The sequence below is a fragment of the Hyaena hyaena genome, unplaced genomic scaffold (genome assembly GCF_003009895.1).
Source record: "Hyaena hyaena isolate Hyena2069 unplaced genomic scaffold, ASM300989v1 scaffold_969, whole genome shotgun sequence".
Classification (NCBI taxonomy): Eukaryota; Metazoa; Chordata; class Mammalia; order Carnivora; family Hyaenidae; genus Hyaena; species Hyaena hyaena.
This window is the reverse complement of record NW_024081599.1, coordinates 342,003-369,128: the sequence shown is the minus strand read 5'-3', so window position 1 is coordinate 369,128 and position 27,126 is coordinate 342,003. Positions and strand designations below refer to the sequence as shown.

Below are 27,126 nucleotides of genomic sequence, written 5' to 3'. Positions count from 1 at the left end.
TTCTGTTTTCTCTAGGGATAAGTAGTTTAAAAAAATACTCAGTTATTTTCCTGGAACAATACCAAAACTTGTATCTGGCTTAACACATCTGACCTTAGACTCTTCAGAGGAAGTGAACATATGTTCTATGAGTAATTCCCTAGATAAATCTGCAGCCAAACAAAGAAGCAGTAAGATCAAATTCCAGTGTTTCTTATCCACTGAAATAAAACTGAAATTCAAAAATTACATTAACAGGCTTTTATTCTGGATAGTCGGTTATACTTTGGTGGAGTCTATCCAGAGGAAGAGGAGGAGCTGGCAGTGATGGTGGTGGTGATGGAGTTGGAGAAGGAGGATTTGGTGATGTTGGAGTTACTGGGAAGAGTGTATGGATTGGTCCTAGGAAAACCATGTGAAAGTTAATTTTCCCCGTAGTAGTTATGCTGCCTTTGTCAATTCTGCCTTGTGAAAATCAGTAACAAGAGGCAGTGTAGCTTGGTCACAGATCATTACTTCCAGCACACAAAGCTAAGCAGAAAATTTGGAGACTTACTCCTGACCCTATTAGCACCCTTTTTTAAACCCTGATTTTAAGAACTCCTGACCCAGAAAAAAAATTATTCCAGGGATGTAGACTAATAAAAAGGACATTTTCCTTCCTTTAACTTCCATTTACTTATAAAGGAAGTAGGACTGTAAAACTCTTTAGTATAACTACTGACCACAGTGGGGAAAGTATGCCCTAGGTTTTACCCATAGTGAACAGAACAGCGTTATCTTTTGGGCCAAAGGAAACCCAGCCAAGAACTCACTCAGATCTTCTGTGAGTTCTGGCCTTAGCTGAACAGTTCTGAGAGCTGGCCTTAGCTCCAAGCCTGCTTTCTCAACCCCAGTACTACTGACATGTAAAGTCAATCCTTCTTTATTCTGGGGGGCTGTCCTGTGCACAGTGTAGGAGGTGTAGCAGCATTCCTGGCTTCTACCTACTAGATGTCAGTAGCCCCCCACCCCCTCAGTTGTGGCAACCAAAAATATCTCCAGACATTGCCAAATGGGAGGTAAAGTTGTTCCCATGGGAGACTCCCCCTCACCCCCCACTTGAGCACCACTGCTATGAGTGAGTATATTAGGTGATTAGTTGATAAAGAATATTTTCCAGATTTTAGTTTTACTTTTAAATACGCTGTCATTTTAAGTATTGTATACAACAGGATTTGCTTTTAAAAACTGTGAAAATAAACCGCAAGCACATTTTCTAATTTGAGGGTAAGAGTGAGGACACGGTCTTTCTTTGAGAATTCAACATTATGACATTTGGATGCCTAGTACTACTTTTAAATACTTTGTCATTTTAAGTATTGCACAGAATAGGATTTGCTTTTAAGAACTGTGAAAATAAACCGCAAACATATTTTCTAATTTGGGTGTAAAGGTGAGGACAAGGTCTTCCTTTGAGAATTTAACATTATGACCTTTGGATGCCTAGTATATAGTACAGTCGTTTTCTGAGTGCTGGTGGGGACCAGAGTGGGTCAGGATTATACATGCATGAGTGTAGGAATACAATGTAAAATGTATTTCTTATTTGGGAATAACTGAGAAAAACATTTGAGAGCTGCTGGCCTAGTCATAGTATAGTATAAGCCCAGCCTCCCCTTTCAAACTAGAATATTCTAAACATACATGTCATGGCAATAAGTGTTTGTCCAGGCCAGCTAAGCTATTTATCTTGTCAGGTTGAACTTACCAAAGTCTTGGACATATGAAACATTCAAACTTGTTCATTTCAGTAGTAGATTTGAGCCTCTTTTAACTTTGGTTTCTGGTGCATATCTTTTTTGTTAGAGGAGGAAGCTCTGAACTCCATCACATATTTTAGAACATTCTTGGCACATTACTTGTGGACTCTTCATGCCCTCCCCCTACACAAGATACTGAAAAAAGACAGCTCCATTTTAATTGTTTTCTTCATCAGCATGCATGCAAAAGTCCTGTTTTTCATCAGTTAGTATTTATTTTGTTAATGTGTAGAAATTGTGCTTTCTAGAGGAAAGGGCAAGAAACATATTGTGTATTTATTGAGAATCAAACATAAATATGAGCATAAAGACATAAAAGTTACTAACACTGCTTGTACTTTTTGTAAAATTCATTTTAAAATGGCAACCTTAAGTTAAATAATAGCCTGTGGGGAATACGTTAGTTGGGACAATCTGCCATTACTAAGTCATGAATTCAGCTGTTAATAGGGAATTCTTGGCTTCCTAAAATCCATCAACACTTACAGACACTGAAAAAAACTGCTTTAGTTTCTATTCACCAAAGAAAGTACATTTATATTTTGAGTTAACTTCATTTGTTTAGTGGCTATTTTTCAAAGATTTAAACATTCCAGGAAGCACATTTTCATCTTTTCAGTATTAAGAGAACATTTCAGACTAGTTTCATAACGTTAGAAACTTTGTCTTAGGGAGTAGTTTTTTTTTTTCCTCTAAGGAAAAATGTTAATGATTATTCAGAAGTTATTTATGTTATAATTCATTTATAACATAAATTTATATTTATAAAACATATATATATAAAACATTCATTTTTTACAGTGACAGTTTTTATATCCTTGTGTTTCTAATTTGGATGACACTCAGAGATATTCAAAGTATTTTCTTGATAGTTTCAGGGAAAAAATTCTTTCTTTTTTTCCTTCGGAGTAACATTTAAATTTTATATTTACAAAAGATCAGTGGGTGTATCACAAACCTCACGTGTTTATTTCATGGTGCCTTTATATATTCAGTGGCTATGCCTAGTATTTGTGTGTAGATAGAAAGCAGGTGTAGAAATAGCTGAAGTTTAACATTGCTCAAAAGCTGAGCTTTATGTGAGATAATTTGTTTAGGAAGCCAGATTGCTAGTATTGGCCTTTAAAAGTAGGCTAGCGGTGTCTGGTGGCTCAGTCAGGTAAGTATCCAGACTTTGGCTCAGGTCATGATCTTAGATTCCTGCATTCGAGTCCTGTGTCGGGCTCTGTGCTGTTAGCAAGGAGCTCATTTCATATCCTTTGTCCCCTCCTCTACATACACACTCTTTCTCTCTCTCTCTCAAAATTAAACATTTAAAAGTAGGCTAACAATACTAGTATGGATATTAGAATTGCTTGACTAGAAAAGGATATCAAGTATTGTTATCATAACCCCATACAGAGTGTTCTTTTATTAAAGTTAGTTTTGAGGGGCGCCTGGATAGCTCAGTAGGTTAAGCGTCCCAACTCTTGATTTCTCTCAGGTCATGATCTCAGTTTCATGAATTTGAGCCCCAAATCAGGCCCTGCTCTGACTGTGAAGAGCCTGCTCAGGATTCTCTCTCTCCCTCTGCCCCACCCCTGCTTGTACTGTCTATCTTTCTCAGAATAAATAAACATTAAAAAAATTATTTTAAAAAATCTTTTCAAAAAAATTTAGTTTTGAGATTGGTATGAAATTACTTTTTCATTGGTTCATGTACAGTTTCCTTATACATCCAATTAATGAATCCTTGTTTTGTAACTACTTGCTAAATACTGTATTAACTTCTTATTCACAGGCTTTTAAAGCTTTTATTTGGTCTAGTACATAGTATCAGCACTGCATTGTTTTTAAAAATAATAAATCAGATATTCTTGTTACAGCCATCTATATATTGACGGTAAAACTCGGCACTGTCACTTTTAGTATAGTTTTTTTTGTGTGTGTGTTAAGTACTGAACTATTGCAAAGGTGATTATAAATGGCTATTTTGAAGGAAAAAATACTATCATTTTAGTACAGTGTACCCATCTTCCTTTTAGAGATTCAAAAGAGATTCATCATTGAATTCCATCATGAAGGAATGCTGAGTGGTACAATTGAAGCAGCAGCTGAAACTTCTTACCACGGATTGCTTGCCTCTTTTAGTTGCCCAAACACCACCTTTTACGATAAAGGGAAGCGTGCAAATAATAGTATTATGTTGGGGTGCCTGGGTGGTTCAGTCGGTTAAGTGTCAGGCCTCGGCTCAGGTCATGATCTCACGGTTCACAGGTTCAAGCTTCGCGTCGGGCTCTGTGCTGACAGCTAGCTCAGAGCCTGGAGCCTGCTTCAGGTTCTGTGTCTCCCTCTCTCTCTGACCCTCCCCTGCTCATGCTCGCTCTCTCTCTCTCTCTCTCTCTCTCTCTCTCTCAGAAATAAATAAAACATTAAAAAAAATAGTACTATGTAAAGTTACCTGAGTCCCCATATCCAGTTGCTGAATGAATTTCTGGAGCAAATCATGCTGCTACCAAGATATGAAGGTTATTTTCCCAGTTTCTAATACATCATTAAACTGTTATTTTTTTCCTCATCATTCTGTAGGGAAAAGTGAGGTTTTAGGAGGGGGAGTACTCCAAAGTCCAATTTCAGCAGAATGTAAAATTAAATTTCATTAAATGTTGCTTTAATGCCTTCAAGAATGAATGCTTTGTAATACTGTAATATAGTCAATAATCTGTATAATCTTTAGCACAAAGTGTTTTTAGGGGCACCTGGGTGGCTCAGTGGGTTAAGCATCCTACTTCGGCTCAGGTCATGATCTCACGGTTCATGGGTTTGAGACCTGCATCAGGCTCTGCGCTGACAGCTAGCTCAGAGCCTGGAGCCTGTCTTCAGATTCTGTATCTCCCCTCTCTCTCTGACCCTCCCCTGATCACACTGTGTCTCTCTCTTTCTCTTTCTCAGAAATAAATAAAAACATTAAAGTAAAATAAAGTGTTTTTAGATAATCATTCTATTTACAGATTCTAGAAGGGTTGATATTTGTAAATAAATGATGAAGCTGATCACTTTTATTTTTATAGTTTACATTTACTTTGAACAAGCGTATAAATTAATACACTTTTAAAATTGGATTTATTGTGATAAGTGTATAAATCTATTGTTAAACTAATAAATCTGTTTATTCAGATTGGAAGGTTTTTGAATAAGGGTAATCATTGATCATTTTGACCATACCTGACTTCTCTTGGCTCCTTTGAGTAGATATATTAAGAATTCTGTCATCCCTTTTATCTTGTGTAAGGAAAGTATTGGTGGTATAAAATGTCTGTCATACATATTTCTAAATTTTCACAAAAGAATCTTGATTATTTATAGTATAAGTTAAGGATGTAATAATAATTTATCGTTCTTTTTAACTTTTTTTTTTTTTAAAGGTGATGGATGTGGACATACTGTACTAGGCCCTGAAAGTGGGACCCTCACGTCCATAAACTACCCACAGACCTATCCCAACAGCACCGTTTGTGAATGGGAGATCCGTGTAAAGATGGGAGAGAGAGTGCGCATCAAATTTGGTGACTTTGACATTGAAGATTCTGATTCTTGTCACTTTAATTACTTGAGAATTTATAATGGCATTGGAGTTAGCAGAACTGAAATAGGTAGGAAATTTTCTTGTAAATGTACATCACTGCCCTGAGTTTTAAAGCTAAAGTGATTTTTGATACTTACATGAATAACTAGGCTGTATTGGATGATATGTAAGAAATTATTTGTGTGGACCATGTGTGGAGATCTCAAATTTGAACCTTTTGAGAAGCTTGCTTGCTTGCTTTTTCTTTCTTTTCTTTTCTTTTCTTTTCTCTCTTTCTTTCTTTTCTCTCTTTCTTTCTTTTCTTTCTTTCTTTCTTTCTTTCTTTCTCTCTCTCTCTCTCTCTCTCTCTCTCTTTCTTTCTTTCTTTCTTTTCTTTCGTTTACTTTTGAGAGACAGAGCATGAGCAGGGGAGAGGCAGAGAAAGAGAGAGACATAGAATCTGATGCAGACCCCAGGCTCTGGGCTGTCAGCACAGAGCCCGATGCTGGGCTCGAACCCGCAAACCATGAGATCATGACCTGAGTGGAAGTTGGTCTCTCAACCGACTGAGGCATCCAGGTGCCCTGGGAAGAGAAGATTCTTACCTATTTACTCTCCAAATAAGCTTGTTGGTACTTTTGCAACAAGATGCAACTATACTGCTTCCAAGAAGGAGGATGTTAAGTATCTCTTTTTTTTTGTTTGTTTTTTTTCTGATCATTTCATTTGCAATTAAAGAATACAAGTATAATTCACACTTAGGAGGCAGTATATCAGGTGTTTAAAGCATGGGCTTTGGATCCAAACTGCCTAGTGTTAAATCCTCACTCTGCTGTTAGCATATGTGTGACTTTGGGTGAGTTATCTGACCTGTTTTTTCACTTGCATAATAGAGAATCAACTAGTAACATGTAAAGTGTTTAGAAGAGTACATAACACATAATATATGGTTAGTAAATATTAGCCACTATAGTTGCTATTCTTAGCTGAGATCAGTGGTTCTCAATTATGCCTGCATATTACAGTCACCTAGAAAGACTTAAGTTACCTGGTCCTTATCCTGGACCAGTTGAATCAGAATTGATTGGGTGGGATCCATGTGCCAGTATTTTAAAAGCTTCCCAGGAGAATCAGCTCTGTAGTCAAGGTGAGAACCTTTGGCTTAGAGATTTGTCTTAGGAAGGGTGGAAAAGTGTCTAAAACTATTTGGGTGTACTAATATCATAAAATAAATCTTAAATTTTTTCTGAGTTAATTTGGAAACATTGATTGGTACAAATGTATAAAATGTCTTTTAGAACTATAACAGGAACTCAGTATCTTTTCTTTAAGTGTGATGTTCATCCTCTCGCCTCGTCTCCACCTTTAGTTTAATCCTTCATCTCTTCTCTACTTTTTGGCCTTTTACCTATGAGAGCAAAGCCTGGTGCTTTTCTGGGGTGGGAAGAGGGTAGGTCTTTATTATTTTCTTTATTTTTTCAGTTTTTTATTTTGAGAGTGAGCGAGCGAGCATGTGAGTAGGGGAGGAGCAGAGAGACAGAATTCCAAGTAATCTCCCCACTGACTGTGCAGAGCCTAATGCGAGGCTCGAATCCACAAACCGTGAGATTATGACCTGAGCCAAAACCAAGACTCAGGCGCTTAACTGATCCACCTAGGTGCCCCTTCTATATTTTTTCTAAGGAGAATGATATGTTTCAGATTTTATCTTTAAGTAATTCAGTTTTAGTTAAGTTGTTTGCCTGGTAAATTACCCATTTCACCTGGGTCTTGAAATTTATTTGCAGTGATGTCCGCAAAATAGAATCATGACTTTTTTCTAATGGTTATTTCAGCGGTTTTGTCAGTGGTTATTTTCTTCATACCATTTTTTTTTTGTTTTCTTTATTTGTGCTCTCTCTTTTTTTCCTTGTTAACTAGTGGTTTGCCTATTTTGTTAATTTCTTAAAAAACTGGATTTTGATTTATTAACTATATTTAGACCTGTTCTTTTTTTCTCTCCCTTCTTAATCTTTGTTTCTAGTTCCCTTATTTCATTGTCTTCATTATGCTTGTTTTGAGCTTATTTTGTCATTTGTTTTTTTGCATTTAGAAAAGAATTTTAATTCATTTATATTCTTTCATTTTTACTGATAAATGTATCTAACACTGTGGCGTTTAATTTGATGACATCTTTAAAATTGATATGCCACAAAATGACTTTAGTGTTATCAGTATTTTTTTTGAATTATGTAACTTTGTTTAGTAGTTCCCTTTTATCCACTAATTGTTTATCATTGGGTAAATAATACATAAGTAAATTTATTTCCAGTTGGAAGTACCTTTCTTTGCTGCTCTTAATTTTTATTGCATCATGGTCATAAATATTTCTGAGTGTGGTTGGAATATCTCTACTTCATGAAGCTTGCTAATATTTTCTGCATAACCTAATATACAACCCTTATTATGAATGCCCCATGTATGCTTGAGAAGGTTTATTTGCCAATATCAGGATGCAAAGTTGGATATACATTCAGAAGAGTTGTCTTACTTATTCTCTTTAGACTTCCTATACATATCTTTATTTTTACACTCTTGCTCTCCTATTGGTATGTCTCTTTTTGTATATTTGCTTTTCTTTGGAATTTTGCTTTTATAGGGGTGGTTATAGTGTTACATAAATATTCTTAATTATAATACCTTCGTTTCAAATTGTGCCCTCCAGCATTAGACATTTCCTTTGTCATGTCTAATAATACTTTTAGTTTGAATTCTTCTTTATCTGACAATATCATCTGCATATCCTCCTCTTTGTCTCTTACTGTTTTCATTTGCCTGGTATACCTGCTTTGCTATTTTTAGCCTTTCTAAATCATTTTGTTTTGGATGTGTTTCTTGAATGTAGCACATTTTTTGCATCTTATTTTGTGAAGTAAATTGAAAATCCATTTTTTATAGCTGAGTTAAGCCCATTTGCACTTATTTATAAAATTGAAATGTTTTATCTCAACTGTATCATATTTTAAGCTATAATGATATGTATTTGTTATGCTTATTTCTTTCTTTTGTTGTTTTTAGTTTATTTGAGAGAGCAAGAGTGCAGGTTGGGGAGTGGAGTGGGGGTGGGGGGCTGTGGGGAGAGAGAAAGAATCTTAAGCAAGCTCCATACTTAGCTCAGAACCTGGTGTGGGGCTTGATCCCACGACCCTGGGATCATGACCTGAGCTGAAATTAAGAGTCAGACACTTCAACTGACTGAGCCACCCATGTGCCCCTTGTTGTGCTTATTTATTCATATTGTTTTCTTTCCTTCTAATTTTAAACTGCTTTTGGAGTTTAATAAGTTTTATAATTTTGTTTTAAGTGTTACCTTTCAATTTATACTTTTTTAAATGCCTGTGATCCTTTGTTGTCTTAATCTTTTACTATCTGATTTGTCTATTTTTAATGGTGTTCTTTACCCCCTACCAATTGTCTGTCCTACCTACTACATAACATCCAACCAACTAGTGTACCTCCTCTTTTCCTCTCTTCTTTCCCTATTTTTACTCTGTTAGAACATAAATTCATAACATGAAGCCTATTTCATATAACATCTTATTCTTCAACCTCTCTAACTTTTGTAGATCTTTTTTTTTTTTTTTAATTTTTAAAGTTTATTTTGAGAGAGAGTATGCAAGTTGGGGAGGGGCAAGGAGAGACAGAGAATCACAAGTAGGCTCCACACTGACAATGCAGGGCTCGAACTCAGAACTTAAAGATCATGACCTGAGGGGCGCCTGGGTGGCTTAGTCGGTTAAGCATCCGACTTTCGCTTAGGTCATGATCTCGCGGTTCGTGGGTTCGAGCCCCGCGTCGGGCTCTGTGCTGACTGCCGGCTCAGAGCCTGGAGCCTGTTTCAGTCTGTGACTCCCTCTCTCTCTGACCCTCCCCTGCTCATGCTGTCTCTCTATCTCCTAGAAATAAATAAAACATTAAAAAAAATTATTGAAAAAAAAGAAAGGCATTAAGTTTCTACCTAAACCTCTTAAAAAAAAAAAAAAAAAAAAAAAAAGATCATGACCTGAGCTGAAGATAGAACCTTACTCGACTGAGTCACCCAGGCACGTTTCGAGGTCTGTATTTAAAAATAACAAATGTTCACTGTCCATCTTTTTGTTCAGATTCTCTCAGTCATACTGTGAGTGAGTAAATTCATCTTAGAATAGATTGATTCTTTAAGCAGGACTTATGGGTGCAGAATTTCTTGTATGTTTAAAACTGCTTTTTAGAGGCGCCTGGGTGGCTCAGTCGGTTAAGCATCCAACTTCAGCTCAGGTCATGATCTTGTGGTTTGTGGGTTCAAGCTCTGTATCGGGTTCTGTGCAGGCACCTCAGAGCCTGGAGCCTGTTTCAGATTCCGTGTCTCCCTCGCCCTCTGCTCCTCCCCCACTCATGCTGTCTCTCTCTCTTTCAAAAATAAATAAAAACTATTTAAAAAAACCCTGCTTTTTCAGGGGCACCTGGGTGGCTCAGTTGGTTAAACTTCCAAATTCGGCTCAGGTCATGGTCTCATGATTCGTGCCCCATGTTGGGCTCTGTGCGGACAGCTCAGAGCCTGGAGCCTGCTTCAGATTCTTGTCTGTCTCTCTCTGCCCCTCCCTCGCATGTTCTCTCTCAAAAATAAACATTAAAAAGAACTGTTTATTTTTATATTTGTATTACATGGAGACTTGAGGATCAGCTTGATTTTATGTAAATACGTTCTTGATTCACATGTTACTATTATTATTTTTTTAATACTCTTCTGAGCTGCCTGGGTAGCTCAGTCAAACGTCCGACTCTTGATTTCAGCTCAAGTCATGATCTGGGATTGAGCCCTATGTCGGACTCCCTGCTGACAGCACAGAGCCTACTTGGGCCCCCACCCCTCTTTCTCTCAAAAATAAGTAAACATTTAAAAAAAATTTAAAAAGTAAATATTCTTCTATTGTGTGGCTTTTTGTATTTTTTGAGAAGTTTATTTACCTTTAAAGTCTTAATAATGTTACAAGAATATATGTTGAAGGTGATCATTGTGGGCTGATTTTCATTGGTACCAATAAGCTCTTTCAATATATAGATTCAGATCTTTCACTTCTGGAAAGTTTTGTGGGATGATACTTTTAGTATTCTGTTCCATTGTCTTGTGTTTCTTTTTTCAATTTTAAGTGTAAGATAATTGGATCTGCCTTGCCCTTTCAACCACATTCTCACCAGTCCTTTTGGTTTTTTATTTCCTTTTCATTCTATTTTTATTCTTTTTTTCAATATTCATTATCATGTTTTCATTAGAATACATTATTCCTCATGCATCTTGTACATAAATGAGATCTTAATTTTTTATATAATTTTGTTATTTATTTTTTGTGAGACCAGCTCTTAGTTCTTTCTGGATTTTGTCCATTTCTGTTTTTAGTTTTCGAATTTCTGTTTCAGGTGGTTTTATCATATCTCTGATTGTTTGAGGACATATTAAGTTTGGAGTGTGCCGGTTTCCTTCTGCTGTACCATTGTTTCTTAAGGGGAGGGGGCTTCCATAAACTGAAGTGTTGGGATTCTCGTCTTTAGTTTGTATACTATATATATATATATGCATAGCTTTTATCTACTTTAAATAGATGGGTGGTTTGTTACGTTATCACTTGTGATAGGTTCATGATAGCCCTCTTCTGCCAGTGTAGTAGATACTTTCTTTATTTTTGTTTTTATATTTTTATTTACTTTTAATTAAAAATTTTTTTTAAGTTTTTTTTTTTTGATAGAGACAGAGTAAGAGCAGGGGAGGGTCAGACAGAGAGAGGGAGACAGAATACGAAGCAGGCTCCAGGCTGAGCTGGCAGCACAGAACCCGATGCAGGGCTCAGACCCATGGGCTGTGAGATGAGCCAAAGTCAGATGCTTAACTGACTGACCCACCCAGGCGCCCCAATACTTTCTTTTTTTTAGAGAAGAGGTTCAAGTAGAGGAATATTGTACCTCTTTTTCTTTCTTTCCTTCCTTCCTTCTTTTTTTTTCTTTTTTTTTTTTTTTTTGTCTTGTAGGATCCCAGATTTTTCCCTCTCTGTTGCTTTGTTATAATGCAGGTTCCAAAGAATTCCTCTCTGTTACTTTTAACCTACTTCTCCCCCTGAAGTGTTTCCTTTCCAGAATTGCACTACTGAGGATTTCTACGCTCTCATGTTCCTTCTCTGAAGTCAGTACTCTCATTTATCAGTGGATTGTTTTTCTCTGTATTTTCTGGCTGTGCAGGGGATACCTTGACCATCTTTGTCTTCCCCAATGGGTCTTCCCTTAACTTACCACTTAGACTCCCAGAAATCTGTTGCTATGCTTTAGGGGTCTGTGACCCTAGCAAAAGCAGACTACTTTTTGTTCTTTGAGTTTCTTCCTCTTCCTTTTAAAGTTATCTTTGTAAAAAATAATTATTTTATGTCAAAGTAAGTGATAGTTACTGTTTCATTTGAAAGCAATAAACGTATTACAATACAATCATCATTGCTAACATTTTTCATTTAGAGCAGTTTTCTATAAGCAGGAATTGAGGAAATGATGGGTAATCTTAACAAATATAGGTATCTTGAATGGTAGATGTAAGAGCCACAGAGTTTTATGTAAGATAAAGTCCTAACCTATGAAAACATGTAGTCAGGAAGGCTAAAGGCATCTCATCTCTGTTCATCATGAAAATACATTGATTTCTGTGGATAGTTTTCATGAGAAGGCTTAGTGGGAACTTAAATTTAATCTGGATTTGTCCCTAACACAGAGGTATCATATGAGGTTGTTTGTAGTATTGCAAAATATAGAAACCATACACAGTTCAAAATATCTTAGTGAATCTTTGTGCCTTGGAGTGTGCAAGCTGGTTTGTGACCTAGAAAAAGAACAACAACAACAACAAATACCAAAACTTTGTATAAATGATGTTATCACCTCAGAATGTTTCCTTTAATGTTTGAGGCAGGTCAGTGAAGAATTGACCACTGTCTCATTTTTTGGCAGAATTCACCTGGATAAAACTTAAGCTACTGTGTAGTCCTACCCAAAAATTCCCATTTGTGGGCCTTTACATGAAATACAAAAAAACTTTGACATCTCCTAAGTGGTGACAAGTTTATTTTTCTAAGCAAGCTTTGAAAGAAATACCATAGTGTGCTGTGTGTGTCTCACCTGTGATGCTTTGACACATCTGGTTTTACTGAGGTCTACACATTGTTTTGACTCATCATTTTTATATTAATTATACTTAGTATGAGAAATTCTGCCAGCTATCAAGAAAGAAGCTGTCAACTTAATAAAAGCCAAAACCTTGAGTCACTACATTTATAAGAGCTTTTATTAATAAAATAGAAACAGATTAATGATTTTCTCTTCTGTCCAGAAGTTTGCTTGCTTTCTAGAAGATAAGTCTTACACTTAAATTGTCAGTTTCCTAAGAGAGAAGGAAAGCCTGCTAAGAAAAATTTGATAGGGAAGATTGGTACTTCTTTTTGGATATTTCGGTCCACATGAATGTTATAAAATTTTCCATCAAGGCCATTTGGTCACCTTCATAAATAGTTAAACTTATGTACTCTTTTGTCCAGTCTGCCATCTCTGAGAGATTATTGTTGGAGGCACCTGTGCTTATAATCAAAGAATTGCAAATTTTTAAAACTAAAAATACTCCCTCCTTGAATTTTTAATTAGTAAAAAATATATAAAAATCTTATGTTGACATGGGTGTGGTGAAATTGGTACTTTTTTTTTACATTGTGAATCTCTTAGTGTTATAGCTCACTCAGCAGTCTGGAAGTATATAGAAAGTATCCTTCTTAAGGAAATATTTCAAAAACTGAAGAAGATGTCCCAACATTTTTCACTATATAGAAATTGGAAGCGATCTAAATTTCTAACAATAAGGAAATTAAGTTATATTGACCATATAACCAGTTCTTAGCTATCACAGATTATTTGCTATGAGCATTTTCTTACCCATCTTTTGGTGAATTGAGTACACAAATCTAGAAGAGGAATTGCTGGGTCACTGGATATGCAGGTGTTCAGCTTTAGTAAATATTGCCAAATGCATCTGTGGTTGTAGTGGTTTAGACATACTAGTAGTATATGAGAATTCAGTTACTTTTCTCTACTTTAGCCATTTTGTGTGTGTATACTGATACCATGTTGTAGCTGTGCTTTGCAGTTCCTGATGGCTAATCATATTATTCTCTTTTCATATGTGATTAGCCATTTGAATATCTTTTCTGAAAAGTGTTGAATTATTTTACACGGTTTTTTTCTGTTGGGTGATCATTTTCTTATTTGTTAGAGTTCTTTCTATATACTGTCATGGGTTCCTTGGGGTATATGTATTAAATTTTTTTTAATGTTTATCCATTTACTTTTGAGAGAGAAAGAGGGAGACAGAGAATCCCAAGCAGGCTCCTCACTGTTAGTTCAGAGTCCAGCATGGAGCCCAAACTCACAAACTGCAAAACCACAACCTGAGCTGAAACCAAGAGTTGGGAGCCCAACTGGCTGACCAGCCCCATGTGTATAAAATGTATATTCTTCTGGAGTGCTTCGGTGGCTCAGTTGATTAAGCATCTGACTCTGGATTTCAGCTCAGGTCACCATCTCACAGTTCATAAGACCAAACCCCATGTGGAGCTCTGTGCTGACAGTGCAGAGCCAGCTTGGGATTCTCTCTCCCCCTTTCTGCTCTTCTCCCACTCATGTTCTCCTTCTCTCTCTCTCTCTCTCTGAAATAAGTAAAAAAATTTAAAAATATATGTATATATATGTGTGTGTGGGAATATATATATATATATATATATACCCTTTTTCTATGGCCTTTTTATCTCTATTGGTATCTTTTGATAGACGTTAATTTTAATAATTTTAATGTTTACAGTTATTAATTTTTTTCCATTTATGGTTACTATCTTTTGTGTCCTCTTTTAAAACCCTTGCCCACTCATAGCTCATCAAGTTGTTCCCAGCATTTTCCTCTAAAAGCTTTATTGTTTTCCTTTCTACACATATTATCTTCATCCATAATAGATTTTTGTACATAACATGAGAAGTAGGAGTAAAAGTGTCAAGGTACACTTTCCCATGTGGACTTTATTTTTATCTTATTTAAAAAAATTTTTTAAGGTTTTGGTTTTTTTTTTTTTTTTCTTGAGAGAGAGCAGAGGAGGGGCAGAGAGAGAATCCCAAGCAGATTCCACACTGTCAGTGCAGGGCTTGAACTCCTGAACTGTGAGATCATGACCTGAGTTGAGATTAAGAGTCTGACACTTAACTGACTGAGCCACCCAGGTACCCCTGGACTTTCTTCATTTATTATGTTTTTTTAAATTTTTTAACATTTATTTATTTTTGAGAGATAGAGATAGAGACAGAGCATGAGCAGGGGAGGAGCAGAGAGAGAAGGAGACACAGAACTCAAAGCAAGCTCTGGGCTCTGTGCTGTCAGCACAGAGCTCGACATGAGGCTCAAACCCATGAACCACGAGATCATGACCTGAGCTGAAGTTGGACACTTAACCAACTGAGCCACCGAGGTGCCCCTGGACTTTATTTTTAAATGTACAAATACTAGACCTGTCATTCATGAAAAAATAACACAAATTACCATCTTCCCCTGAAATCAAAATCCACAATGATTTTATGATATAGAAAAATACCCTCTTATTTTATATTTTTTTTTAGAGAGAGAGCAGGAGAGAAGGGGTGGGGGGGGGGAGAGAATCTCAAGCAGGCTCCACACTCAGCCTGGAGCCCAACATGAGGCTTGATCTCATGATTGTAAGATCATGACCCAAACCAAAATCAAGAGGACACTTAACTTACTGAGCCACCCAGGTGCCCTGAAAAATACACTTTTATAATTATTTAAGTTTGTTTATTTATTTAGTTAACGGACACGAATGGAGAGGGGCTAAGAGAGAGAGGATCCCAAGCAGGCTCTTTGCTGGTCACTGAAGCCCAGTGCAGGGCTTGAACTCACAAACCATGATATCATGACCTGAGCTGAAATCAGGAGTCAGATGTTTAACTGACTGAACCACCCAGGTGCCCCATCTGAAAAATATACTTTAAAGTAGTTACCACTGTCTTTTAGAAGGAAAGACAAACCCATTATTGGTGCTACTGCTATTCCTTTTAAAACTGGTAAATATTTGTTACTTGTTCTTTGAGATGTATACTAAAAAAATATATCCAATACTAATTGTTTAAAAGGAAATTAGATCTGTACCCTACCATGATTATCCTCTGCAGGTAAGTCTTTGTTGAAGCATTTAAAAGTAGTGCTAAATCCAGCCAAAAACAACTTCTTGTTAGTCAACCATATAATCGAAATCATTATGAGAAGACAGTCTGTTCAAAAGATGAACATGGCCCAAAGCAATCTACACATCTAATGCAATCCTATCAAAATACTGCTGGAATTTTTCACAGAGCTAGTACAAACAGTCCTAAAATGTATATGGAGCCACAAAAGACCCTGAAAACAATCCTGAAAAAGAAAAGTAAAGCTGGAGGCATCATGATTCCAGACTTCAAGCTATATTACGAAGCTGGAGGCATCATGATTCCAGACTTCAAGCTATATTACGAAGCTGTAGTCATCAGCACACTATGGGACTGATGCAAAAACGGACACTAGATCAAGGGAATGGAATAGAAAACCCAGAAATGGACCTACAACTATATGGTCAACTAATCTTCGATAAAGCAGGAAAGAATATCCAGTGGAAAGAAAACCATCTCTTCAACAAAGGGTGCTAAGAAAACTGGACATCTTCTGCAACATACAGAAGAATGAAACTGGACCACTTTCTTATACCATACACAAAAATAAATTCAAAATGGTTGAAAGAAAGGCCTACATGTGAGACAAGGAAACCATCAAAATCCTAGAGGAGAACATAAGCAGCAACCTCTTTGACCTAGGCCGGAGTAACTTCTTACTAGACACATCTCCCAAGGCAAGGGAAACAAAAGCAAAAGTGAACTATTGGGACTTCATCAAGATAAAAATCTTCTGCATAGGGAAGGAAACAATCCACAAAACTAAAAGGCAACTGATGGAATGGGAGAAGATATTTACAAATGGATAAAGGGTTAGTATTCAAAATTTGTAAAGAACTTACCAAACTCACCACCCCAAAACAACTGATCTAGTTAAGAAAGGAGCAGAAAACATGAATAGACATTTTTCCAGAGAAGACCTCCAAATGGCCAACAGACACATGAAAAGATGTTCAACGTCACTCATTGTTAGGGAAATACATATCAAAACCACGATGAGATACCACCTCATACCTGTCAGAATGGCTAAAATTGACAGCATAAGAACAGATGTTGGCAAGAATGTGGAGAAAGGGGAACCCTTTTGCGCTGTTGGTGGGAATGCAAACTGGTTCACCCGTTCTGGAAAACAGCTCCTCAAAAATTTAAAAATACAACTGCTCTGACCCAGGAATTGCACTAATAGGTATTTACCCAAAGGATACAAAAATACAGGTTCAGAAGGGTACATGCACCCCAATGTCCATAGTGGCATTATCAGCAATAGCCAAACTATGAAAAGAACCCAAAGGTCCATCAACTGATGAATGGATAAAGATGATGTGGTATTATATATAGATCAAGTTATTAGTCATCAAAAAGAATAAAATCTTGCCATTTGCAACGGCAGGGATGGAGCTAGGAGCTAGAGCTAAGCGAAATAAGAGAAAGGTAAATATATGATTTCATTCATATGTGGAACTTAAACAACACAGATGAACATGTAAGAGGGGGGACAGAAACTAAAAAGAGGGAAACAAACCATAAGAGGCTCTTAAAGTTGGAGATGAGTGGCTCCTGGGTGACCCAGTCAGTTGAGCGTCCAACTTCATCTTATGTCATGATCTCAGTGTTCATGAGTGTGAACCCTGCATTGGGCTCATTGCTGTCAGCACAGCCTGTTCTGGATCCTCTGTCCCACTCCTTGACCCTCCCCCACTCATGCGCACACACGCACTCTTTCTGTCTCACTCAAAAATAAAATGTAAAAAAAAAGAACAAACTGAGGGTTGATGGATGGAGGTGGGTGGGGAATGGGCTAAATGGGTGATGGTTATTAAGGAGGGCACTTATGATGAACACTGGGTGTTGTATGTAAGTGATGAGTCACTGAATTCTTTTCCTGAAACCAATATTGCACTGTATGTTAACTAAGTAGAATTTAAGTAAAAATTTTTTTAAAAAGGAGGGAAAAAAAGAGTACATGAAATCACTCTGTGTCAGATGGCTAATTTTACAACTCCATCTCGCTCTGGCCTACCAAGCACAAGGTAGTGATACTTGCAGGTAGACTTTTAAAGGAACTGTACTGATGGACGTTACTTAATGATAGCATCTTCTTTAAACATTTTCTGGGTATTAAAATGGCTTCATGCATTTCAGGGGCTTCAACTGTGCATTTGCCCTGTTCTGCTACACTGAGCTTTCCAAGGGCAACAGTGTGCCAGTCTGGTTTTATCACTAAATTCCTAGTGCATACCTCTCTCCATGCCTGAATATTCAGGGGCTCCGTTCATTGATGAATTACTTTGAGAGTTCCAAATTTGGAATTGTTTCTGTGATTAGAAGTGCTTCTGGACATAAGCACTAAAATAACATGCCTAAATCAGTTTGTTTGTAAATTAGGAGTGATATTCTCTAAGCAAACTCCATTTCCATCTATTCCATCTATTAGAGTAGACAGAGTTGATGTGCTTTTGCTCTAGCAAGTAACGCCCTACCCTCCGTCTTCTCTAAGTTGCAAGTTTGTAAAAGGGAGTGTTTTTCCGTGGTAGACCTCTTGGTTGGTTAAATGATCTTCCATTAAGTAAATGGTAAATCAGATTTCTTAAGTTTTGTGGCAGTAGTAATAGCACCTCTAATCTATCTCAAATCAGAGGGATTGTTCCCCTCTTTTGAATAAGGAATATTTTCATTTAACAACTTCCAGGGTTTATTGCTGTGAACATCTACCAAAAGCATAGTGAATACAGACTTTGAAAGACACATGATAACCTTAAGACCTCTAAGCTCTATGCAAGAGGATACAAACTCATTGCCAACAGGGCATGGACTGAGTATAATAACAGCATTGTACTGATAAATGCTACCTGAGCTGCAGGATTGGGGGTTTTATGGAGTGTTGGGAATTGTAGCAATCTGGCCTATGACTTTCTCTTTTTAAAGGGGACAGCCATTACTTAAGTACAGTCATTTGGAGAATTGGCCCAGGGATGTGTGTGTGCATATGTGTGTGATTTTTTTTTTTTTTTTGAGAGTAGCCAGAAATTCAGAATTTATGTAAAGTTTAAAAGATTTTTTAAACTTTTTTTTTAATGTCTATGTTTTACTGTTGAGAGCGAGAGAGAGAGAACATTAGCAGGAGAGGGGCAGAGAGAGAGAGACACACACACACAGAATCCAAAGCAGGCCCCAAGCTCTGAGCTGTCAGCACAAACCCGATGTGGGACTCCAAGGCACAAACTGAGATCATGACCTGAGCTGAAGCTGGATGCTTAACCTACTGAGCTACCTAAGCACCCCAGAGTTTAAAGATTTTTAAATCTTGGCAACTAATTGTTATTGAAATAGTGTCAACCTCAAATTGTATAGTCCAAGAGGCCCTGAATCATAGGTAGATTCCAACTTCTGCGCTTTATTTCTCTCCGATTTGATCATCCAAAAGCAGGTATCCTTACTATACAAGCATACCTCAGAGATATGGGTTCAGTTTCAGTGCAGTAGTATTATGTTTAAAAAGAACAATGTGCATACATACCGTAATTTAAAAATACTTGATTGTTGAGGCCCCTGGGTGGCTCAGTTGGCTAGTGTCCAACTCTTGATTTCAGCTCAGATGATGATCACATGGTTGTGAGATCAAGCCCTGTGTTGGGCTCAGCACGGAGTGTGGAGCCTGCTTAGGATTCTCGTATCTTCCTCTCTCTCTGCCCTATCCCCATTTGTCTCTCCCTTTTTAAAAATAAATAAGCTTAACAAATACTTTCTCAGAAAAAAATACTTGATTGCTAAAAATTGCTAAGCATCACTGCGCTTTCAGTCTTTTCAGTCAATCTTTTTGTTGGTGGAGGATCTTGTGTCAATGTTGATGTCTGTTGACTGATCAGAGGTGGTTGCTGCAGGTTACGGTGACTGGCAGTTTCTTTAAGACAACAGTGAATTTTGCAGTATCGATTGTCTCTTCCTTTCATAAAAGATTTCCCTATAGCATGTGATGCTGTTTGATAATATTTTACCCACAGAAGAACTCATTTCAAAGTTGGAGTCCATCTTCTCAAACTCTGCCACTGCTTTGTCAGCTACGTTTATATACTATTCTAAATCCTTGTTGTCATTTCAACCATCTTTATAGCATCTTCACCAGGAGTAGTTTCCGTCTCCAGCAACTCCTCTTTTTGCTCTTCTATAAGAAGCAACTACTCACACATTCAAATTTTATGAAATTGCAGCATTTCAGTTACATCTTCAGGCTCCACTTCTAATTCTGATTCTCTTGCTGTTTCTACCACATCTGCAGCTACTTCCTTCCATGGAAGTCTTGAACCCCTCACAGTCGTCCATGAGGGTTGGAGTCAACTTCTTCCAAACCCATTCATGTTGATAATTTGACTTCATCCCATGAGCCATGAATGTTCTCAATGGTATCTGGAAGGGTGTGTCTTTTCCAGAGGGTTTTCAGTTGACTTTGCCCAGATCGTCAGAGGAATCAGTATTTATGGCACCTGTAGCCTAATGAAATATATTCTTACATAATAAGACTTGAAAGTAAAAATCACTTCTTTATCCAGGGGGTGCAGAATGAATATTATGTTAGCAGGCATGAAAACAACATTAATCTCATTGTACATCTCCAGCAGGGCTTTTGAATGACCAGGTACACTGTCAGTAAACAGTCATATTTTGAAAGCAATCTTTTTTTCTGATCAGTAGGTCTTAACAGTGGACGTGAAAGACACAGCAAATCATGTTGCATACGGATGTGCTATCATCCAAGCTTTGTTGCTCCATTTCTAGAGCATAGAAAGAATAGATTTAGCATCCTTCTTAAGGGCCCTAGGATTTTTGGGATGTTAAATGGACATTGGCTTCAACTTAAAGTCAGCAGGTGCCATAGACCCTAATAGGAGAGTTAGCATGTTCTTTGAAGCCAGGTATTGACTTCTTTCTAGCTATGAAAGTCCTAGATGGCATCTTCTTCAGAGGCTGTTTTGTCTACATTGAGAATTTGTTGTTGTGTGTAACCACTTTGATGAATTATCTTAGCTAGATCTTCTGGATAATTTGCTGCAGCTTCTACTTCAGCATTTGCTGCTTCACCTTGCACTTTTATGTCCTAGAGACTGGTTTCTTAAATCTTATAAAGCCATTTCTGCTAGCTTCCAGCTTTTCTTCTGCAGCTTTCTCACCTCTCTCAGCCTTCACAGATTTAGGGCCTTGTTCTGGATTAGGCTCTGGCTTAAGGGGATGCTGTGGCTGGTTCGATCTTTTCTTTCGAACACCAAAACGTTCTCCATATCAGCAATAAGGCTGTTCCATTTTCTTATCATTTATGTGTTCACTGGAGGAACACTTTTAATTTCCTTCAAGAACTTTTCCTTTGCTTTCACAATTTGGTCATTTGGCAAAAGAGACCTAATTTTCAGCCTATTTCAGCTTTTGACATGCGTGTCTTATTAAGCTTAATGATTTCTAGCTTTTGATTTAAAGTGAGAGATGTGCGACTTTTTCACTTGAATGTTTAGAGGCTATTGAAGGGTTATTAATTGGACTAATTTCAATATTGTTGGGTCTCATGGTAAAGGGAGGCCTGAGAAGAGGGAGAGATGGGAATGGTTGGTTGGAGGAGCAGTCAGAACACACACATTTATTAAGTCTGCCAGTCATATGGGTTTCATGGCACCCCAAAACAATTATGGTAGTAACATCAAATCACAGGTCGCAGATTCCCGTAACAAATAGAACAATAATGAAAAAACTTGAAGTGTTGTAAGAATTAGTAAAATGTGACACAGAGACACAAAGTGAGCAAATGTTTGTTGAAAACTGGTGCCAATAGACTTGCTAGATGCAGGATTGTCACATACCTTCAACCTGTAAGAAAAAAGGCACTATCTGCAAAGCTTGATAAAGCAAAGTGCAATAAAATGAAGTATTCTTGTACACCAAAGTAGATTTCTGGTTGGATTAGTTTTGTGTTGTTTTGTAATATTACCACAAACCTAGCAGCTTAAAACAGCATAATTGGTTATCTCTGTTTCTATAGATCAGAAGTCTGTGTTTGGCATTACTTGATTCCCTATTCAAGGTCTTTCCTGGTTGAAATCAAGGTAATCATCTGGGGATGTGATTCCCTTCCGCAGCTAGGGGTTCTCTTTGAGCTCTTTGCTTGTTGGCAGGATTTACTTTCCTGTAGTTGTAAAACTGGGGTCCCATTTGCTTGCTGCCTATTTCCCAGGGACTGCTTTCAGTTCCTGGAGATCACCTGCAGTGTTCAGCACATAGGTGTTCTTTTTCTTTTAGGCCAGCAAGCATTTCTCTCTAATTTTCATTTATGAGACTAACCAGAGAAAACACTTTGCTTTTAAAGGACCTAACTGATTAGGTCAGGCCGACCCAGGAAAATCTCCCTCTTACCGTATGTGTAATATACAGACAGCTAAAAAAATTTTTTAAAGGCAGGGATCCTGGTAAGAAAATACTCTAGAAGCCTAAGAATATCACATACTAGAGGAAATTTTTTTAAGTTTATTTATTTTGAGAGAGAGAGAGAAGAGAAGAGAGAGAGAGAAGGGGGATGGAGGGGAGAGAATCCCAAGCAGGACCGCAGTGTCAACACAGAGCCTGATGTGGGGATGATCTCACGAACTGAGATTGAGTTGGACCCTTAACTGACTGAACCACCCATGTGTCGCAGTAATTGTTTTAAATATGGAAATAAGTTATACTTAAGAACAAATATATATGTCATTATCTAAAGCAGGGAAAAATTGGAAGCCTAAGTTTCCATGGTGAAGGAAATAGCGACATATACTATGGCTTATACACTTAGGATTGGTTCTTGCCCCACCACATTTTCCTGAGGCCCTTAACGCCATTTCCTTTGGAACATACTTGGAGTCCATAGCCACTTTCTCCGCTGAGGCTTCCTCATATCATACTGAGACCTAAGTTTCCTTCGGTGATGACAATCCTACATCCAGACCCTCTCCACCATGACCCACTTATATCTTGCATGTCTTCCTCTTGGTTATATCCTTTCCTTCTCCCGAAAGGCACAAGACACTTTCCTTTTTCAGCTGAGTCTGGACAGATCATCCCAGTTCTCACAATTTCTTCTGTTTTCAGAAGGTCACATTGGGGGCACCTAGATGGCTTAGTCAGTTAAACATTCGACTTTGGCTCAGGTAATGATCTCATGATTTGCGGGTTTGAGCCCCATATTGGGCTCTGCCCTGACAGCTCAGAGTCTGGAGCCTGCTTCAGATTCTGTATCTCCCCCTCTTTGTGCTCTCCCCCACCTCACACTCTGTCTCTGTCTCTCTCAAAACATAAATAAACATTAAAAAAAAAAAAAAGTCACATTGTTCTTTCTTTCAAGTTTATCACCATCTCTCCATGACAATTTACCCTAAGAACTCAAGGATACTGGCAATGTTGTTTGTAATTTTTCCTGTTAGGAATAATGCTGCTATGAACTATCTTTTATCGTTTTTGTGTGCATGTGTCTGCATTCTCATGGGTATATACCTTGAAGTATAATCTCTAGGTCACATACTGACACCATGTTTAACCATTTGAAGAATGGCCAGACTATTCAAAAGCAACTGCACTTTTTACTAGCAGCGTATTAAGGTTCCAGTTTTTCCAGATCCTTGTCAATTTACTATTTTTCTTCTAATCATGAGTATGAAGTAGTATCTCATTGGGGTTTGATTTGCATTTCCCTGACTGTTAATGGTGTGTTGTGATGTGTGTTGCACATTCTGAAAGTTTGAAAAATGTGTCACCTTTGTCTGTCATTGTGGTATCAACAAGAGCGTTTGCACTGCTCTAAAAGTCCTCTGTGCTCCACCTGTTCATCCCTCTTTCCCAGCACCTGAAAACCACTGATCTTTTTATTATCTCCATGGTTTTGTCTTTCCAGAAGGTGACAAAATTGAGATCAAACAACATGTAGTCTTTTCAGATTGCCACCTTTCACTTAGTAATGTGCATTTAAGGTTCCTTTATGTCTATTACTGGTTTGATAGCTCATTTCTTTTTAGTTTTGAATAATATTTCATTGGATGTATCACAGTGTCTATCCATTCACCTATTAAGGGACTTGGTTGCTTCCAAGTTTTGACAGTTTATGAATAGAGTTGCTATACACATCCCTGTGCAGGTTTTATATGCACGTAGATTTTCAGCCCCTTTGAGTAAATATCCAGAAGTGTGATTGCTGGATTGTGTGGTAAGACTTTTTAGTATTGTAAGAAATCCCAAAAAGAATCCCCCATTTTGCTTTTCCACCAATAATGAATGAAAGTTTCTGTTGCTCTACATTTTCATCAGCATTTAGTGTTGACACTTTTCTGGATTTTGACCATTCTAATAGGTGTGTAGTGATATTTTATTGTAATTGTATTTCCCTGAAAACATGTGATGTAGTGCATCTATTTATATGCTTGTTATCTGTATATTTTTGGTGAGGTATTTGTCAGGGTCTTTGGCCCATTTTTAATTAAGGTGGTTTTCTTATTATTGAATGTTAGGAGTTTTTTGTAGATTTTAGATAAGAGTCCTTTATCAGATGTATCCTTTATCATGTGTGTATCTTGTAAATATTTCCTCTCAGTTTGTGGCTTGTCTTCTCATTCTTTTGACATTGTCTTTCCAAAGCAGAAGTTTTTAATGTTAATGAATATCACACTATCAATTATTTCTTTCATAGATCCTGCCTTTGGTGTTGTATCTAAAAAGTCATTTTCTTACTCAGGTCACCCAGATTTTTTCCTGTGTTATCTTCCAGGAGTTTTACAGTATTGCAGTTTACTAGGATCTGTAATCTGAATTAGTTTTTGTGAAGGGTATTAGGTCTGTGTCTAGATTCATTATTTTTACATGTGGATGTTCAGTCATTCCAGCACCATTTGTTGAAAATACTATCTTTGCTTCACTATATTGCCTTTAGTTCTTTGTCAAAGATCAGTTAATCATATTCCATTGATCTATACCAATATCACACTGTCTTGATTACTCTATTTATATTAAGTCTTTAAGATGATAGTATCAGTCCTCCAACTTTTTCTTCAATATTGTATTTGCTATTCATGGTCTTTTGTCCCTCCATCATTTTGTTGATATCTAAAAACAACTCACTGGGATTTCTTTTTTTTTTTTTATTATTTGGAAATAATTGACATATATCAGTATATAAATTTAAGCTGTACAGGATGCTAGTTTCATTTACATATACTATAAAATGATTACCACAGTAGGTTTTGGCTAACATCCATCGTCTTATACTCCCTGCCTCCACCCACCTTCTGCCTCTGGTGTCCGTAAACGATACTGTTTTCTGTGAGTTTGGTGAGTTTTTATTAGATTACTCATATAAGTGAAATCCTGAAGTATTGGTCTTTCTTTGACTTAATTTACTTAGCATAATACCTTTAAGGTTCATTGGTGGTGTCACAAATGGTATGATTTCTTCATGTGTTATGGCTGAATGATAGTTGCTATATAATATTTTGTTGTATACCCATTCATCCATCCATGGACTCTTAAGTGGTTTTCATGTCTTGGTTATTGTAAATAAAGCTGCTATAAATGTAGGGGCACAGATGTCTTTTTCAGTTAGTTTTTGTTTACTTTGGATATATTACCAATAGATTTGCCAGATAATATGATAATTCTATTTTTAATTTTGAAGTTCCTCTGTACTGTTGTCTGTAGTGACTACAGTTTACAATCCCACAAACAGTGCACAGGATTATCTTTTCTCCACATCCACACCAGCATTTGTTATCTCTTACATTTTTGGTGATGGCCATTCTAACAGACATGAGATGATATTTTATTTTGGTTTTCATTTGCATTTCCCTATTGACTAGTTATGTTGAGCATCTTTTTATGTACCTGTTGGCCTTTCATGTATCTTCGTGGGTGAAATGTCTCTTTAGGTCCTTTGCCCGTTTTTTTAATTGGGTTATTTTATTTTGTTTTTTTTTTTGTTGTTTTTTTTTTTTTGCTTTAAGTTGTAGAAGTCCTTTATATATTTTTGATATTAACCCCTTCCCAAATACATGGTTTGCAAATATTTTTACTTCCATTCCATAAAATTATGTACTTTATTGTTTGTATTGCTGCATAGCTTTTTAGTTTGATATAGCCCCTCTTATTTAGCTTTTGTTTTGTTGCTCTGGTTTAAGTGTCATATTCAGAAAATCATTATCAAGACCCATGTCAAGGAATTTTATTCCGATGTTTTCCTCTAGAGGTTTTATGGTTTCAGGTTTTACATTTAAGTGTTTAATCCATTTTGAGTTTACTCTTTGTGAGTGGTATAAGATAGGAGTCCAGTTTCATTCTTTTACATGCAAATTTCCAATTAACCCAACTTGCTAGGATTTTGATTTGGATTGCATTAAGTCAATAAAGTTGGCAAGACCTGACATCTTGACAATATTTAGTCTCCTTATCCATGAACAGGGAACATACCTCCATCTATTTCACTCTTGAAGTTTTATAGTTTTCTTCATATAGTCTTGCACATATTTTATTACATTTGTACGTAACTATTTCATTTGGGGGCAGCTAATGTAAATGGTTTTGTGTTTTTATTTTCAAATTCCACTTTTTTTATTGTTGATGTATAGGAAAGTAATTGACTTTTGTCTATTAATCTTGTATTCTACAACCTTGTAAATCATTTATTAGCTACAGGAGTTTTTTGTTCATTTCTTTTGGATCTTCTACACAGATAATTTTATCATCTGTGAACAAACAAAATTTTGTTTCTTCCCTTACAGTCTGTGTACTTTTTTCCTCCTTGTCTTACTATGTTAACTAATACATAAGTATGATGTTTAACAGGAGTGATGAGAGGGGACATTCTTGCCTTGTTTCTGATCTTATTGGAAAAGCTTTGAATTTCTCACTATCAAGTATGTTAGCTTAGGTTTTTTAATAAATATTCTCTATTAACCTAAGGAAGTTCCCCTATATTCCTAGTTCACTGAGAGTTTATATCATTGGTGGATGTTGGGTTTTGTCAAATGCTTTTTCTGCATCTGTTGATTTGATCATGATACGTTTCTTTTGCATGTTGACGTGATGGATTGCATTAATTGATTTTTTTAATTTTTTAAATATTTTATTTCTGAGAGAGAGAGAGAAAGACAGCATGAACAGGGGAGGGTCAGGAGGGTCAGAGAGAGAGGGAGACACAGAATCTGAAACAGACTCCAGGTTCTGAGCTGGCAGTCAGTCAGCACAGAGCCCAACGTGGGGCTCGAACCCATGAACCATGAGATCATGACCTGAGCTGAAGTCAGACACTTAATGGACTGAGCAACCCAGGCTCCCCCTGCATTAATTAATTTTAAAATGTTGAGCCTACCTTACTTACCTGGGATAAATCACACTTGATCATGATATATAATTCTTTTTAATATATTGTTGGATTTGACTTTTTAAATGTATTGTTAAGGATTTTTATATGTATCACATGAGAAATAACCTGGAAGGCCTATTCCA

At 36.9% G+C, this 27,126-nt stretch overlaps 1 protein-coding gene across 1 annotated transcript in view; it reads left to right on the top strand.

The window, feature by feature from the left end:
- DCBLD2 (discoidin, CUB and LCCL domain containing 2) overlaps nucleotides 1-27,126 on the top strand; it is an 86,315-nt gene that overhangs the window by 13,736 nt on the left and 45,453 nt on the right. Inside the window, exon 2 of the mRNA XM_039221224.1 lies at nucleotides 5,186-5,413. Coding sequence (XP_039077155.1) covers nucleotides 5,186-5,413 — 228 coding nt within the window. The remainder of the gene's footprint in view (nucleotides 1-5,185; nucleotides 5,414-27,126) is intronic.